General features: G+C 33.1%; 2 protein-coding genes across 2 annotated transcripts in view; both read right to left on the reverse strand.

Moving 5' to 3' along the window:
• LOC143232069 (inactive hydroxysteroid dehydrogenase-like protein 1) overlaps positions 1–9,292 on the reverse strand; it is a 31,027-nt gene extending 21,735 nt beyond the window's left edge. Inside the window, exons 1-2 of the mRNA XM_076467131.1 lie at positions 9,239–9,292; positions 6,118–6,221 (exon numbers count right to left, since the gene is read on the reverse strand). Of these exons, the coding sequence (XP_076323246.1) occupies position 6,118 (1 nt within the window). The 5' untranslated portion in view covers positions 6,119–6,221; positions 9,239–9,292. The remainder of the gene's footprint in view (positions 1–6,117; positions 6,222–9,238) is intronic.
• LOC143232065 (pyrokinin-1 receptor-like) overlaps positions 9,239–18,668 on the reverse strand; it is a 144,124-nt gene continuing 134,694 nt past the window's right edge. Inside the window, exon 2 of the mRNA XM_076467097.1 lies at positions 9,239–10,123. Within this exon, the coding sequence (XP_076323212.1) occupies positions 9,528–10,123 (596 nt within the window). The 3' untranslated portion in view covers positions 9,239–9,527. The remainder of the gene's footprint in view (positions 10,124–18,668) is intronic.

The following is an 18,668-nucleotide window of genomic DNA, read 5'->3' on the forward strand; positions in this document are numbered from 1 at the left end:
TATTTATTTTGGCCCAGCATGGCCAGGTGGTTAAGGCACTCAACTCGTAATCTGAGGGTCTCGGGTTCGAATCCCCGTCGCACCAAACATACTCGCCCTTTCAGCCGTGGGGGCGTTATAACGTTACGGCCAATACCACTATTCGTTGGTAAAAGAGTAGCCCAAGAGTTGGCGGTGGGTGGGGATGACTACCTGCCTTCCCTCTAGTCTTATACTGCAAAATTAGAGAGGGCTAGCGCAGATAGCCCTCAAGTAGTTTTGCGCGAAATGCAAACAAAAAAAAACAAAACGTGCAGACGTCCTGAACAGCAAAGTTAACAAACTTAAAGAAAAAGGCCTCACTTCGTATGTAAAAGACAATATTTAAATAATTACTGAAAGCAAAGACTTCATGCGGAAAACTTTAATTTTTAAGAAGTCCATTTTAATATACAGTGTGTTGTGATTACAGGTATATAATATTCAAGGAACAGTAACACCAATGTGAGGACCTTGAAATTGACAATGGTGTGCTTACTATGAAACCGACGTGAAACGTAATTATTAAACAAACACACCAAGTAATTTCTATTCATAAAGTAATCCTTGTGAAAACATAAAGTAATTATTGTTTATAAAATAATCCTTTAAATTGAACATAATTATCATATAATTCACGTATCTAAACATACGACATATTATCTCATATGTGCCAGTTGAGACTTTCATTTTTTTTATTTTTTTTACACGTTATGGTTTAGTGCTTCCGTACATGGACCAGAAAAAGGCGCATTGTAATAGTTTCGAAAGATCTGTTTTTATGGATAATATAATAATTAAAATGTGTTTTTTTTATAACAAAGCCAAATCAGGCTATCTGCTGAGTCCACCGAGGAGAATCGAGCCCCTGATTTTAGCATTGTAAATCCGAAGACTCACCGCTGTACCACTTGGGAGCAAATAATTAACAAAGAAGTAACACAAATAATTCCCATAATAGGATTCGTACTTGTCGTTGAACCAACGGTCATACAATATTTTGTTTGATTTGACCTATGGTCGTATAATTCTCTGCTTGATTCGTACTATGGTTGTAGGGCCATTCCATTTCATTGGGCCTATAGCCACACAGTTCTTTGCTTTATTGGACCTATGTGGTCATATCAATTTTCGTTTGATTGGATCTGTGGTCGTCAAATCCTTCGCTGACATTTGACTTATGGTTGTATAACCCTTCACTGTCCCTTGACTTGTGAGATAACATTTTTCATAACATTAATGTAACATACATAACATTAATATACATAATACTAGACAGATCAGTGGAGTTGATATCAATCAGACCATCAGGCTAGGTCAATAAATCATTACTTTCCACTGAACCTGAGGGTCAGCTTCCAAGAAGGGCTTGAATTCGGGGAGAAATTCTTACCAAACGTTTCTATTGTAAAACCAAGGACATACGCAAATTTAAAGGTAAGTTATCACAATCTTACCAATTCAGAGCGTTGTAGACCTACTTTATTGAAAGCCTACTACCTTACTAAGTTAGGGACGGCGAGCTTTTCGCAAAATTCAAAACAAATTCTGATTAATCAATAAGGTTCTAATTTTCATTAGTCAACTCTCTCATGAAAATAGCCAATCATTTGGGGGGGGGGGGTTAAGGAAATCACTTTTTTCATAACAAAAGTGATAAAAAATGCAAAGAACTGAATTAGGATCTGTGATGTCGAGAAAACCCATTTGTAGAGAAATATATATGTAAAAACGGATCGTTTGGGTTGAGAAAATATTTTACGTAGAGGAGCGAACAACGTTTTGACCTTCTTCGATCATCATCAGGTTCACAAACGAGCCGTTTTTGGATATATATGAATTAGGATCTGGCTTTTATTTTATCGATAACATTGAAGTTTCTCTTCGAGTAAATGTTATGTTATTTGGTTCTAAATTGTGTATTAGCGCGAATATCTTAGCTCATAAATAGCTGTGATATTTTTATCAAGTCAGAAATCTATTCTTGGCGAGCATTACTCTAATAGTCTATTGAATGATTGTAGATTTATTTTGATCAAAACGTATAGATGGCGACATGGTTTGCGTCTGAGACGACACACCATTACGTTATGTAAATAAGTCTGATAAAATGTTGGCCTCATCGAATAAAATGTATTATTTCAGTGTAGAAACACTTCGAAGCAGTCGTATGTACTTATTATACTTTATTATTTTCACGACAATTTTTACAAGAAAAAATGAACATAATAACTGAAGATAACAGCATTTAATTTACACAATTGTCAATATAGCTCCTAACTCTTGACTTTGTTCTTTAACTATTAATTAAGCCACGAAAGGTGTTGTTGATTCGCCCGTTTAATAAACCACCAAACGAAGCTGAAACAATACTCAATACAAAAGAGACTCATTAAAATAAAAATGTTATAATAATATAATTACGTTTCACGACAACGAAAATAATTTATATGAGTAGAAATCAATGCTTTAGTACTGGTATGGATGAACATAAAAATAAATGAAGGTTAGAGTGTAAGTAGAAATAATAAATATAGTTTGTTATGTACAACCAACCTGAGAAAAACAGAAGTGAGACACGTTAAGTCTAGATATCTTACGGAAAAACAAAACAAGAAACTCGAAAGGTTTAGTCACAGTTCTATCTTTGATCAACAACAGTTTATACTGAAACAATACACACGTCAAGAACAAGTGTCACGTGACTACATAGAACACACAACGTTACATCTCGTCAGATCTTTCTCTCATATTAATTTCATAGTTCTATGTTTCTTCGTAATTAGGTTTAAACGTAGTATATGTTTATCGTTTCAAACCTTTTTAAACTATCTCTTCGTGATTTAAGTGTATCGTGAAGGTCCGAAATTTAACATCGCTAAGATTTCATATTGCAGTAACGTATATATTAATTACAATTTTCTTTTGGATGAAGAGAGGGCGTAACCGTTTGCTAACCCGCCATTGAAAGTATAATGAAACAATAAATTGTGACGATTATTTGGGTTTTGTAGGGTAATGTTATCAGCATGATTACATGTTAATTTTTATTGTTGTAAGCTATTATTTTAGCACCATAAATTCCATGTTAACTAGACGATGTAAGATGTTAAGATAAGCCTAGAAAGGTTTAAATGTTCTAATTTTGTGCCAAGTTTTTCTCGAACATTCGAAACTAGATTATAAGTACAGTTGTTTCAGAGCTGCTAATGGAGTAAATAGGTGAGCTATCACGGTTATTGGTGCCAGTTGCCTTGGTGTACGTCATTTATAACGCAGGCCATCAGAATTTACGACAGTGTACAAGCGAGTAGAAACGTTAAAGGAAAAAAATAATCTCATTTATTAAAGCTTAATTGCACTGAATTTTGAATTATTTTCACAAATTTGTTTAAAAGAATCCACCAACAAAAGAACAACATTACAATAGCATTGTCCTATTAAGTTATTGTGCGATGACACAGTTGTATTTTCTCCCAGTTTAGTTTGGTTTTAATTTTTTACGGAATCTGTTAACAGAATACAAAGTTCTTCCTTTCTTATTACAAATTAAAGTCAAACTTACACAACACAACTTTGATCAGGTGTTTTGTTTCTTTCGGTTAGTGATTACTCTTTAGAGAAATAAATACCTTATTTTCATTTCTTCCAGTCTGGTCGTTTGTATTAAATTCTCGGCTCTGCGCACACAGTTTACAAAACAATCACACTCTAGTATATGTAGCAGATCAAACACACCTAAGAGAATATAACATTAGTTACTGGAAGAACGTAACGACTATATGTAACTCTAGTACAGAAACGACAGTACAAACAAAAACAACCTAACTGGGAAAAACTTACAATTTCAGTCCATTTACATTGAAATTTATAAAATGTTGCTCCATATAATTAATTTAACGCATCAGATAGTTGCATTTGGTAGATTTTACGATTAAATACGTTGACAAAATATATTTTTTTATCCGCAATAAGAACAACTTATTGTCCCAGATAATAAAAAATAAATAAATATGTTGCAAATGAATTATAAATAGATTAAATGTGTGTGTATTTTTTGTTTCTTTTATAAATTTTTAGGTACATTTGTTCACTAAGCTACGAACTGTTATCGGTAAAAAAGCACTATACAAATAATAATAAATAATTATTAAAATATTTATCAGGAAATTACTATTTCTGTCGTATTTAACTTATTGTAACGGAAATAGTTATGTATAGATACAGGAATTGTAAACAAGTAACGGTAACTAGTTAGATGTTTATACGGTTAGAAACGTTACAACGTACAATACTAAATTAAGGTGAATAAGTTCTACAAATGTCATAGCAGTTTGTACTTTACATAGTGGTTTATTAACGTATGACTACTGAAACTAACTGCCTGTGTTACTACCAAACATACAGCCTAATTGTCTGGTCGCTCTTCGACCGACTCAGGTACTGCATAAGTCTATACACAAGAATGTTGATATTAGGCCTATGTGTATACTAAGCCATTATTTGGAATGTTCATGGAGATATAGTTTTACCACGTTTGCTTTGGGATCATATTCTTGCCGGGAAGATCAATCTTCGACTGACGAGTCGTCTTCTCAGAAAAATGGTATGATACATTGTTTCTGCCTGTTCCTGTCAGCACTCAGGGTGTCTTCACTTTTGTGTAGACCACCAAGAACATTGCCCAAGATTCAGCCCAAAACATGTAATGATTCTCTACCATGGTTCACTGAGTATGTTACATTTTAACCATCATACTGTTCTACTCTATACTATAAATAACACGTTTCCCACTTTGCTGTTTGTGATCCGATGTCTATTTCTACTTTTCAGTTTGATTACATCCGGGGGTTAAATCGGAGTGTCCCTGGTTTTCTGGAAGGTACAAATGGATCACAAAGAGGAGTTCCATCTCTTTCAAGATCCCTCTTTGACCGCTGTTTTTGTCAGCATAGGTCTTCGAGTAGCTATATTTTCATCAAGAGAACTTTAGAAGACTTATACTCTAATATTGTACATCTCCTAAAGAACGTACCATGAGATACTGAACACCACAATTGAAGACATCAGTTTTTCTATTTCCTTGAACATTTCTGTTATCAACTTTGACATCTTTACTTATTCTCTTCAGGGTCTTACTGAAACATGAAGCCTTGCCACAAATTTTCACACACTAATTATGCAACATTTCAATCCTATGAATATAACTGGACTTATAGTCCCACCACTATACTTAGTATGCCTGTTTGTACTTCTATAGGCATTATACTTGTATGGCACTTTCTGATTGGTTATATAGTAGTGAATCACAGTTTAACTTATTAGCACGTAACTATATCCTGGTGTAGCTTGTTTTCTTCAGATAAAAGGTAACAATACTGTTGTATGTCTTTTATACCCTATTTTTCTCTCACTAGGATATTAAATTTGTAGGCCTGACGTTAAAAACAACAATGATAATAAGCTTTCATACGTGTTTCTAAAGAGGATTAGAATAAATACTTATCTAGTTGTTACATATATCATTCAGGGAAGTGTTAAAAAGCCAAAATGTATCAGTGTTGTTGGGCGTCTTTATATCACCATATCTATCTGTAGCAAATGACAGCCTTACGAAGCATTAGTGTTGGGAGAGATAAAATTATTACACCATCAGTACAGGGATGACAAATTTCTAGATTATTACAACAGACATAATAGGGTTTTTTAAAAGGTGGAAATGTCTATAACATTACGAATTTAAGGTAGTAACAGTGGCGACATCTGTGAAGATGTTTTGCTGAAGGTAAATTAACAGTTCACTTGTAACAAATCTTACGTCGAATAGATTATTACAGTGAATACAAACGTTGCCTAGGTGACATATATCGATGTATATAAACACAGTAAATTTGCACAGATTATTTCTGCTAAATAAATATAATAAATTTGGAAAACAAAAGTATATATACAAAAGTTATTTCCAAAAATGGATATTTTTAAACGTTGTGTTAATTTCAAACAATACTCTTGAGAGAAATTTGAGAAAATTCTCAGTAAAAGTTACTTTTTCTTGGATCTTCTTACGTATGATATTTTAATACATTAAAATGTGCTTACTGTGGCTCAGGATGATCCTTGTATCACTACACCTTCCTTTCCGGTCCTTTTAAGCATACGTATGATCGTTACGTGTACACAAAGTGTACTGATTCGTTGAATCACTTGATGCAGACAGATATAATTAATATTTATAAAGGTTTTCTCAGAATATCGTAGATTTGATAAACTAAGTGGAAATAATCTTCTGGTTTTGTGATTAATATAAGTGGATTGTTCGACTGGGGTAAATAAAGTGGATTGTTCGACTCTGTGGTTAATAGAAATGGATTGTTTGTCTATATAATTTATAGTATATAATGATTTGGCTCTGTGGTTAATAGAAGTGGATTATTTGTCTATATAATCAATAAAAGATAATGATTTGGCTCTGTGGTTAATAGAAGTGAATTATTTGACTCTGTGGTTAATAAAAATGGATTATTTGGTATTGTGGTTAATAGAAGTGGATTATTTGGTATTGTGGATAATAGAAGTAAATTATTTGGTATTGTGGTCAATAGAAGTGGATTATTTGGTATTGTGGATAATAGAAGTGGATTATTTGGTATTGTGGATAATAGAAGTGGATTATTTGGTATTGTGGTTAATAAAAGTGGATTATTTGGTATTGTGGTTAATAAAACTGGATTATTTGGTATTGTGGATAATAGATGTGGATTATTTGACCCTGTGGTTAATAGAAGTGGATTATTTGGTATTGTGGTTAATAGAAGTGGATTATTTGGTATTGTGGATAAGAGAAGTGGATTATTTGACCCTGTGGATAATAGAAGTGGATTATTTGGTATTGTGGATAATAGAAGTGGATTATTTGGTATTGTGGTTAATAGAAGTGGATTATTTGGTATTGTGGTTAATAGAAGTGGATTATTTGGTATTGTGGTTAATAGAAGTAGGTATTTTGATTTACTGATTCTGGTCATAGAGACGCCATGTTTTTGAAACGTAAAATCCTATCTTTAAATATGTATATGTTCGGACCATCAATGTACTATACATATTCGAAATTATCAAATCTGTTCATACAATCTACACATTTAGGTTTCTCTCCATAAACTTATTTTCAAAGGCATAAAGAGATAAACATAAACTATAAATAGAAATGGATATATTATGTATTTTGGACTATAAATATAAACATGTATCACGTATTTCTTATTTCACATTGACCTGTTGCATCCACCACACATCCACGTATTATATTTAGAATAATCTAAGAGTAAGAACTAACATCCATCTAATAATCACATTGCTGCAAGAAGCTAAAAGACATCCAAACTATGTTTTGAAATATTTGGAACACTGATGAGCATAGCTTGAATTTTTTTGTACAAAATAATACGAAACAAATAATACGAAGACAACTCCCAATACTGACCTAAAGAAAAAAAAACAACTGAAAATATCTCGTTTTAATTTTTAATACTCTGGACTGAATAATCTCGAACTTAGATAATGTTCTGATGTTGTTTGTTACAAACACTTTGGTGTTATGATAATTGTAACCTTTTCATTTCTCATACCAACCATAAACTAATTTATACAACCACTTTATTATTTTATGGATATTAAAATACTTTGGTGTATGAGTTTTCTTTAAATATCCTTTTCTTTTTTTGATGTTATTAGACTACAAACATCACACAGATACTTCGTCTCCTGTTAGGGGGTCAACCATGATTTACAGATTAAAAATTCCTAATAAACATTTTGCGTTCAACTTTAAGATAAATCTTTTTTTTTTTTAATATTGCATTTTCGTTATAGAGATCATTTTGCTTTGTTAACTTATTATATGAATTTAGGGCTAACCTAAATCTCTTAAGCTGCCCAAACATCGTAGGATGTTATTGGGTTTATGGCCAGAAATGTCGCTAATAGTGAGGATACCCAAATTTTAAATAATACATTATATTCTTTGTGCATGAGAATGTGAGATCAGCCTATTTAATTGTTTATACTCAAACTAGATGCTCCCCGGTCGATAAGCGATAAGCTTAAAAACTTGAAACGTTAAAATTTGAGGTTATATTCTCCACGGAGAACACAGCGCAAATAGCTCAAAGTGTAGATTTGTACTCACACACACAAAACACAACAACAACAACACAGGGTTTATTTATAGTTTTTATCTAAGTACGTGGCCTGCTTTCATTGAAATTAATATTAATTATCAGACTATACAAATTTGGAACGATCAGCTGCGCTTTGGCGCGAAGTTTTTGCATTGCGTTAAGCCTAAAATAAACTTTCGATTTTGAAAAACTCATTTCATAACTTAAGTGGATATGAAGGATGTTTTCTAACGGAAACTTCTTTTGATTCAAACCCATGTTCTGGTCAATGAAGTACAAAGTTTATATTTCCAGCAAAACAAATATGTCGTTTACGAAAGCAGACCAGGATTAACGGCCTTGTGTTAGACTTAATACTAGTCTGCTTTCGTAAACGACATATTTGTTCAATTAGAAATATAAACTTTGCTTATTGTGTCGTTGATCCCCGACCATTTTTTTTTTTTTTTGCCTAACCCTGCCACTATGTCAGGGGTCACTAGTAACTCTCAGTTATTTCCCCCCCCTCTCCATAAGTTTTCTATTCATCATTGAAATTTTATTTATCGAAACAACGTTCTATCAAATATAATGATTGCCAAATACTACAAAGTTTACAACTTAAAAAATATCCCTGAACAAATCACAATTAGTATGAGCCTTATGCAACCGTGAGCTATGAGTAGCTGTTTGGTTCTGAACCCAGTAGTTCATAAACCAACGTTTAGATTCTTTCTTTGAGTTTAATTTTTATAAATTTACACATAATATTTACTCTGCAGTCTAAATTGAATTTATCAACGATAATAAATCAACACAAATCTTAAATTTAAACAGAAAGTTTCTTTAGCAGATACTGACATGACCTTGTCTTTACTTGGATGGTAAGGCGAATTTCTCCTTATAATAAATTTACAATTGTAAATAAAAGATGTAGATTACGATATGTACATAAACAGCAATTTAATGTACACCTATGTCATGCCAAAAGCTTCTTTAAAACGTTATAACATCACTATATATCGTAACAACCTAGGATATTATATTATTTCTAACATACCTACCAATAATAGGCTTAACACTTAATACAGAATTATTGGGTAGACAAATCTTCAAGTCCTCTGAGTAGGCTTAACCCTTATTTGTTGAAAAACCGAATAAAAATTATAAAGAAAAGCTGGTTATTTATGAAATTAAATACCTTGAAATAAATGTTTGAAAAAAGGGAAAAGCTAACTATTCTTTTTTTCACCTTCTTTTTCATGCACGTGTTATTTTTAACAGGCCAGTTGGATTTTTAATGAAAGAAACAACAGACTGAAAGCAAGAACAATTTCGCTAATTCATATTGAATCACGTTTTGTGATTTCGCATTTGTTCTACGTAATTAGCCAGTTCGGTGTTGTCGAAAGCGTCAACGTCTAGCATTTGTAGGCTGCTGTTGCTAATAGAACTGTTGTTTTTTCGGCTGTTGTCGTCTGAATCATCGCTGGGCTTTACTGAGACATCCGGAGTACTCAGAGAAGTTTCCTGAATGGTATTACTGGGGGGAGGACTTGCCGAGGAACGTTTCATTTGATGTAGACGAATTTTAACGTTGGACAAGTGATGTGGAGACTCTGACACAACAGTGACGTCAGTGGTTTCAAAAGCAGTGGAGCGGTAAGTGCTGTTCAAGCGAGACAGGTGTTTGAATTTCTCGCTTTTATCTCGGCGGCAACCACAGCATTTGCCTATCGTGTCTTTGAAAGCTTGTCTGAACTTTAAAGACAGGATGCTATATAGGATTGGATTGATGGTGGCGCTAAAGTAGTATGACACACCAGAAATGTAGATTAACACGTTATAAATTTTCCGGTCTGTTGGCGTAGGTTCTGTAACGTATATAGCCATTAGGCGTTGAGCGTGGAAAGGTGCCCAACAAATGAAAAAAGCAATGACCACAGCAACTGCAAAAATGAAAAAAAAACAACAATTAACCACGTGGTTAACACACGTTAATTAACTACTCCAATATTTCGTTTTTAGTAGAGAATAAGAAACAGTAATAAAATATTTGCGTTATTTTGACACTGTACTTTATATAAACTTTCATTTAAAAACGTTTTTCTGGCGAATTTACTACATTCAGACAAAAGTTTAAGTCACAACTGGCAATACACTCAAAAGACATTTAAAAAGGATGTCATAAATCCACTAGTGACAGGCGCCATATTTGCAAAGGCTTAATAATGTGCGCTAAACTCGGCATTTAGTACGTTATAAATAACACGAATTTATATTTTAAATAAAATAAATCAAAAGAGACAATGTTTTTAGTTGCGCAATAATTTACTCATAAAGTTTAAAAATATAATTTAAAAACTCTACGTTTCGATGGAATTAATTCCACTATCTTCAGGAGAATAAACCACGAACTACACATGAAAGTTTTTAATATGTGGTGGTTGGGAGTTACACTACGTTAGATTAGATAACGTTGGGTTTTTAGACTAGTATAATTTGTCTACTGTGCTAAAAATTGAGTTGTTTTGAAGTTAACTCGTTGCATCCTTCATGATAAAATTAACAACAAATTTTAATAGATCCATGAATTGGGTCGCTAGTGGTTTTTTTTTTTTTTCATTTTAAATTACTGTACATGAAAAGAACCACAAAAACAGTCTGTGTGTTTTGGCCATATTGATGTGATGTATTCATCATGAATATTCAAGTAAGGAATTTAAAATAAGTAATAATTAAGGATATGGTTGAGTTTATCGGTTCATCAGTTATAGCGTTAAAAAAATGTTAAGCAAACTTCATGTAACACTAGAGTATAGTTTGCCATACTAGGGTATAGACAAATCTTATCTACTTAATAATGAACCGGAATGTTCTGTAACCCATCGTTTCGTCATACAATAGGTAAAACAAGTTACAATAGACTTTACGGATGTCAAAACAAGTAGTCATTTAAAACGTTGTTTTCTACACTTGTATCTCCACAACAGGCAGTCCATTCTACAAAGTTTTATCATGAAAACTCTACTTAAACAATCAATCAAAGAATAGTCATTCAGTTAGTTAATGACTTGTTTATTGAAGGAACGTGTACTTCAGAAGAGCTGGTCACCAACTCGGTCGTCCCACACCTATTAGGAGCTGAATCTTTTTTCATAACTAAAGGCTCATACTTGTCTTTCATGGCGCCGGAATCGTTGTTTCTAAACGTCACGTGCCCTGAGTCTTCAAGTGAGACTAGTAGTAATAAAGCTATAAGCTACGATAACTTAGAAGTTTTCTTTGTAGGTTGGTTACTAATATATCTCGCAAATCGATGTAAGTTTGTTCAGAAAGACATATATAAATACAATAACTCCCCAGTGTCATGTGAGGGCACTCATTAGCAGAGTTAAATCATGAGTTAGACATTTAAAGGTAATAATGAGATTTTATCTGGCTCCATAAACAATCTTTATGACGGCTAGTTTGGGCGTAGCACGTGCACGAAAAGAACATTACAAAATAATGTCTCTTCTACATTTCAAGCGAAGCCGAACTCTTAGCAATCAGTGACCCCACACGTTATTACCAGTCTGTTTTGAAAACCCACGCAAATCATTACGCAATGGAGACAAAATCACGCAACTACAACATTTCTGTACATCTAATTAAGTTTTACTACCGATTTGATTAATTATTTGATGAAGAAACTGTTACCATTTGGACACAAATAAATGATAGGTACTCACATCACATTTAGATTATTAGACAATCTGACATACGACCTGCCAAGGAGCAGGTAAGCTGCTGTGCTTGACCACAGGAACCCAATGATCGCAACTAATGGCGTTATTTGTATAATTAATTGCATGTTACAGAAATCCCCAAACGTAAAAAACAAAGTATAAATCGACTTTTAATCTAAAGATTAAAAAAGATTCGTGTCGAAGATGGTGATTCTGTGAGTAGCGAGTTATGGAATAGACGTCGTACATTTTGTTTCTTTGACTGTCATTCTAGTTTTTAAGATACATATTAAACGTTTTTTATTAATAAATAATTGATGTTGAACAACCTCTACACCTTATTTTTTAAACTTTCTAGAAAAATCTAAAACAAAACAAAACATTTCTATACATATAAAAGCGTAATTAAACCAATCTTAACCGACATAAATTTGTATCCAGATTGTCACCGATTATTGTTGACTATGTTTACTAACAGATGGCGGTACACTAAAGATTTTGTTCTTGGTTAAGCACAAAGGCCGGCCTGGCTAGGTGGTTAAGGCACTCGACTCGTAATTTGATGGTCGCGGGTTTGAATCCCCGTCGCACCAAACATGCTCGCCCTTTCAGCCGTGGGACCGTTATAATATGACGGTCAATCCCACTATTCGTTGATAAAAGAGTAGCCCAAGATTTGGCGGTGGGTGGGGATAACTAGCTGCCTTTCCTCTTGTCTTTCAATGCTAAATTGTGAGCGGCTAGCGCAGATAGCCCTCGTGTAGCTTTGTGCGAAATTCAAAACAAACCAAACCGAGCATAAAGACACACAATGGTTGTCTGGGTTATCAGAACCTACTTTTGAATTAGTAGACTAAAGAGAAGGCAACTTGTTAACAGCACCGATCACCAATTTTGCTTTACTCTAATTGAATAATGAGACGTTACTGTGATTCTTATAACGCACCCACGGTCCCAAACTGCGGAACGCGACGTGCTGTTTTTGGAACATGTGGTTTCATATTCACTCATTTAAAGATTCAAAATGTCTGCAGTGGCAGTGAAGTTTTAATAACGAATTATTAAGTAAAACGTAGCGTTCATTGTGCAATGCTTAATAAATCATATATTTGTAACAATAATTCATTATAAAATAATTCCATCTTGAGCACTAATGAAACTGTACATTAAAGCAGAAATAATAATAATGAATGTTGTCAACCATGGTTTTCTAAACTTTAGATTATTGTTTAGCCAGAGGGAAGTTTGACGTCAAATGGTCATAGTTTATTAACAAAAACTCCCTTAAAAGTTAAGGAATCGATATGAGCAGAATAGAAGCACGAGATGACTTAGAGTAAACGATAATTTATTATTGACTTAGTCAGTGAAGACAATTAGTGATTAATTATTGAATTAAGAAATTTGTTTGTCTAATGTTGTGTCACGTGAAATTTGTTTGTCTAATGTTTGTGCTACGTACTTCGGTATGTGTTGTATAGGAACGAAAACATCTGTTCTTAGGAAAAATTAAGAACAAAGTGAAATTATTGTATTTGTATCTACTGTAACTTTAGGTACAATAGTAAAGTTATTTTATAAAGTTCACTAAATATACCGATTTTATCATCATTAAGTGGACTGGACGTTGGATTAATTGTTACCATATAATTAAATAGTTCACTAACGAGTTTAGTAAACTTTGGAAAACAGGTTTAGAAACAGTTTTCGAACGATTACCGACTTGTTATTTGTGATACCTAACGAGTTTTATTAATGATTAATTAATTAAATAATGAATAAATGTGATTTTGTTCTAGAACTTTTAAAGATCCTTCGAAAAACAGTAAATTAATTAACTGAAACAAAATATAAAGATAGTGGGATGTGTTAAAACACACCCCCACAAAAAATGTTGAACTAGGAAGTTGATTTATTATCTCGGTGTTGAGAGGCATGGTTTGTTAGGCACACGGGTGGTACCTGTTTATTGTATAATTTTACCGCTTTAATTGCTACATTACGGCCTCTTTACGTATTACATTGAATTGTTACATTACGGCCACTTTACGTATTACACTGAATTGTTATATTACGACCACTTTACGTATTACATTTAATTAATTGTTACATTACGGCCACTTTACGTATTTCATTGAATTGTTACATTACGGCCACTTTACGTATTTCATCGAATTAATTGTTACATTACGGCCACTTTACGTATTACATCGAATTAATTGTTATATTACGGCCACTTTACGTATCACATCGAATTAATTGTTACATTACGGCCACTTTACGTATTACATTGAATTGTTATATTACGGCCACTTTACGTATTACATTTAATTAATTGTTATATCACGGCCACTTTACGTATTACACTGAATTAATTGTTACATTACGGCCACTTTACGTATTACATTAAATTAATTGTTACATTACGGCCACTTTACGTATTACATTGAATTAATTGTTACATTACGGCCACTTTACGTATTACATCGAATTAATTGTTACATTACGGCCACTTTACGTATTACATTGAATTAATTGTTACATTACGGCCACTTTACGTATTACATCAAATTAATTGTTACATTACGGCCATTTTACGTATTACATCGAATTAATTGTTACATTACGGCCACTTTGCGTATTACATCGAATTAATTCTTACATTACGGCCACTTTGCGTATTACATCGAATTAATTGTTACATTACGGCCACTTTACGTATTTCATCGAATTAATTGTTATATTACAGCCACTTTACGTATTACATCGAATTAATTGTTATATTACAGCCACTTTGGGTATTACATCGAATTAATTGTTACATTACGGCCACTTTACGTATTTCATCGAATTAATTGTTACATTACGGCCACTTTACGTATTACATCGAATTAATTGTTATATTACGGCCACTTTACGTATTACATTGATTTAATTGTTATATTACGGCCACTTTACGTATTACATTTAATTAATTGTTATATTACGGCCACTTTACGTATTACATTTAATTAATTGTTATATTACGGCCACTTTACGTATTACATTTAATTAATTGTTATATTAGTGCCACTTTAGGTATTACATTTAATTAATTATTATATTACGGCCACTTTACGTATTACATTTAATTAATTATTATATTACGGCCACTTTACGTATTACATTTAATTAATTGTTATATTACGGCCACTTTACGTATTACATTTAATTAATTGTTATATTAGTGCCACTTTAGGTATTACATTTAATTAATTATTATATTACGGCCACTTTACGTATTACATTTAATTAATTGTTATATTACGGCCCAATTTCTTCTTCTTCTTTTGGTTAAAGTAGTTCATGTCATATGTAGACGCCACTATTTTATCAAAATAATCTAAACCTTATAAAATATTTAAAAATGGACTTCTTTATGTGCTACTCAGGGTCCGGAATGATAGAAATAATGATATTAATCATCTGTAACAAATGTACTATTATATATTTATTTTAATATCAATATTTGTTTTAGTTAAACATATATTTAGAAATGCATGTAACTTATAGTGTTAAATATGTGCTGTGAATTTCTCGTCTATTCTCTAACTTTCTAGAAGATTCTCGAGTGTAAGAATCAACAATATACATGTTTTATATTGATGCCAACTGAAATTTCAAGAACCTCGCTTATAAACTGATTTACGAAGAGACAATATATATTGTTGGTTTGCTTTAGTTAGTATGCTATAAACCTCAGAAGCAATAACTGTGATAAACGCTTACCAATCGGGAAATTACAAATGTTTGACCAGAAACGTTTGTATATTTTGAACAGTTCGAGCAGTTTAACTTCAGTAACTTAACTTCAGACATTAGTATTTCTACGAGGAAATTAGATATTTTCGTCAGGAAAAAACTTGCGTGTTGAAGAAGCTAGCTAGCTTTTCTTCAAATAAGTGTACGTGTGTATCAACACAGAATTAATTCGTTCATTGAAACCGTCGATAAAATATTCAGCTCCAGACCAAATTTAAGACTTGGTATTGTTTGTAAAACTTTTGTGTATAAATCGTTATTTGTAATAACCATTATTATGAAGTTTATTGTTGTTTGTATATTGTTGTGCATCTGAGTTAAGTAGGAAAATTGTGTATGTTAATCTTGTTGGCAAATATCACATATCTGATACATATCGACATTCAGTTAACTTATAAATTAAAATTAAAATTTCTGGTTATTTGAAATTGTAATACGTAACGTAATAAATCGGACACTATAATACGGGACGCATTGAATAACGTCATGAAGTAAACTGACTGCACAAGTTTTATCTGGATGTAATGTACTAAGGTACAGAACGATATGATAATGAAATTGTTAAAATATTTACTGTTTTTAACTGATATAAACAATTAGAAATTTTTTATATATAAAAATGTTTTAATTTATTGAACCACTGTTTAATTGTGAAAGTGTACGAACATTTGTTTGTTTGTTTTGGAATTTCGCACAAAGCTACTCGAGGGCTATCTGTGCTAGCCGTCCCTAATTTAGCAGTGTAAGACTAGAGGGAAGGCAGCTAGTCATCACCACCCACCGCCAACTCTTGGGCTACTCTTTTACCAACGAATAGTGGGATTGACCGTCACATTATACACCCCCACGGCTGGGAGGGCGAGCATGTTTAGCGCGAACCCGCGACCCTCAGATTACGAGTCGCACGCCTTACGCGCTCGGCCATGCCAGGCCACGTACGAACAAACTGTACACTACACGCAAAACGAATTTATGATGGATTTGAGGGCGGGAACCACGTGGGTTTGTATACCTTCATCACGTGATCAATACACTGTTTTATTTCCTTTTTAATTTTATAATAACAGTTTGTCGGAAAAACCAGCTTCATGTAAAGCTGTACGAGGGCTTTTTGCTTGGGTAAGCTATGATTAGGAAGCGATAACTAATCAACATCATTCACTACCTATTTTATCACTTGTCTGATTGACAATGAGGTTTAACATTTATTCTTAGAATGTGCTCATGGCATCAAAGTCGTGTAAAAAAACTCACGAAGACACGGATTATGGACCCTCAGAGACACATTTTTCACACGCTAACCACTAGGCCATGCTTGCCTTCGGATACATTTATGGGTTTGATATTTGCATTAGGGGCCCGCAGTGGTATGTCCGCAGACTTATACACTAAAAACCGGGTTTTGATACCCGTGGTGGGCAGAGCACAGATAGCCCATTGTGTAGCTTTGTACCTAATTCTAAGCAAACAAAATTTGCATTATGAATTTACAACGAAAATAAAAGCCAACCATCACAAATTTAGTTCAAAAGCTCTAACTCAGGGCCGCGCTTCAAGAACCAACTACTTAGCAAGAAATAAAAAAGTCAACCATTCCGAGTTTTATTTTCATGTAAGTTTAAGAGCTCTACCTCAGGGTCGCGCTTCAAGAACCAACTAAAATGCAAGAAAGAAACTTATCTGAATCCTTTTCACCACTGTTCACTTTTCGAGTGTTAAAATCTTAATCGTCCTTACTTTTTACTTCTTTCGAGGGCGAAAGGAAATGAAAACATTCTTGAACACACCATTTGTGACAGGACGCTACTAGCGCCACCTTCTTTAAACTAAATAGCTGTTTTTATTTCCTCTCTTATCGAAACATTTTCTCTGGAATGATGTTAACACAATGTTAGATGATCATGTTTTTCGTTAATTTACGAAAAGCACGTTGACATTATTGCGGCCCAGATTTTTTTTAAAACATTAAAACGCGTAGAAAGTAATAATTATATTTTGTAGTAAATAGTAACATAATAATTATATTTTAATGTAAATAGTAACATAATTAAATGCCTCACAAAAAATGACACAAAATGAGGTTTTTACTATATACTAGAATATCCTTATACTCTTTTATAAGGAGATATGAGGGTCGGGATGGCTAGGTGGATTAAGGCGTTCGACTCGTAATTCGAGGGCTGCGGGTTCGAATCCCCGAGACACTAAACTTGCTCATCCTTTCTTACACTGCTAAATTAGGGACGGCTAGCGCAGATAGCTCTCGTGTAACTTTGTGTGAAATTAAAAAAAACGACAAAAACTAACGAGATAATACTTTAACTTATTTGTGGAAACATCATAGTGTGAACTTTATGTATTACATATTCAAGCTGATTTTAAACACCGATTTTTACAATCCATTAGATTCTAAGAAGACATGTCATTAATTTCTGTTTGTTGTGTGATGACAGTTGTATTACAAAAGTTAAATTTGTGGTTATAAACATTGTTAATGTTTTCTTTACGACATTCAGTCTTCTAATAAAAATATTATTTTAAAGTAATAAAAATTTAGAATTTTCTTCGTTTTGATAATTTGATGTCACATATACCATTTTGGTGGTGAAGTAAGTTATTTAATATGGTAACTTTTGTACTGCAGAGACGGTGAAAATTGGCCTCTGTTCATGGTAAGAGTTTGACTTTCACACTTCTAACGCACCCCAGCTTAAAGTATGGGGAATATTTTGGGGTACCGCACAGATTCCAGTCCGAGTTGTCAAATTAAAAATCGAGGGCTCTACCACAGGGCCAACTCACGCTCCCCAAATCCTTTATACTGTAGCATTCTTACTAGGATCTTAGCTCGTAGGCTATGGCGTTTTGGGAGAGTTCTGTGTTCGAACAATATGTAGATAAGGTTCTAAATGAGTTTTGTTTTGTATTCAACTCTATGAAATCAAAATAACCGTCTGGTCTG

Source organism: Tachypleus tridentatus, chromosome 1, assembly GCF_004210375.1.
Source record: "Tachypleus tridentatus isolate NWPU-2018 chromosome 1, ASM421037v1, whole genome shotgun sequence".
Lineage (NCBI taxonomy): Eukaryota > Metazoa > Arthropoda > Merostomata > Xiphosura > Limulidae > Tachypleus > Tachypleus tridentatus.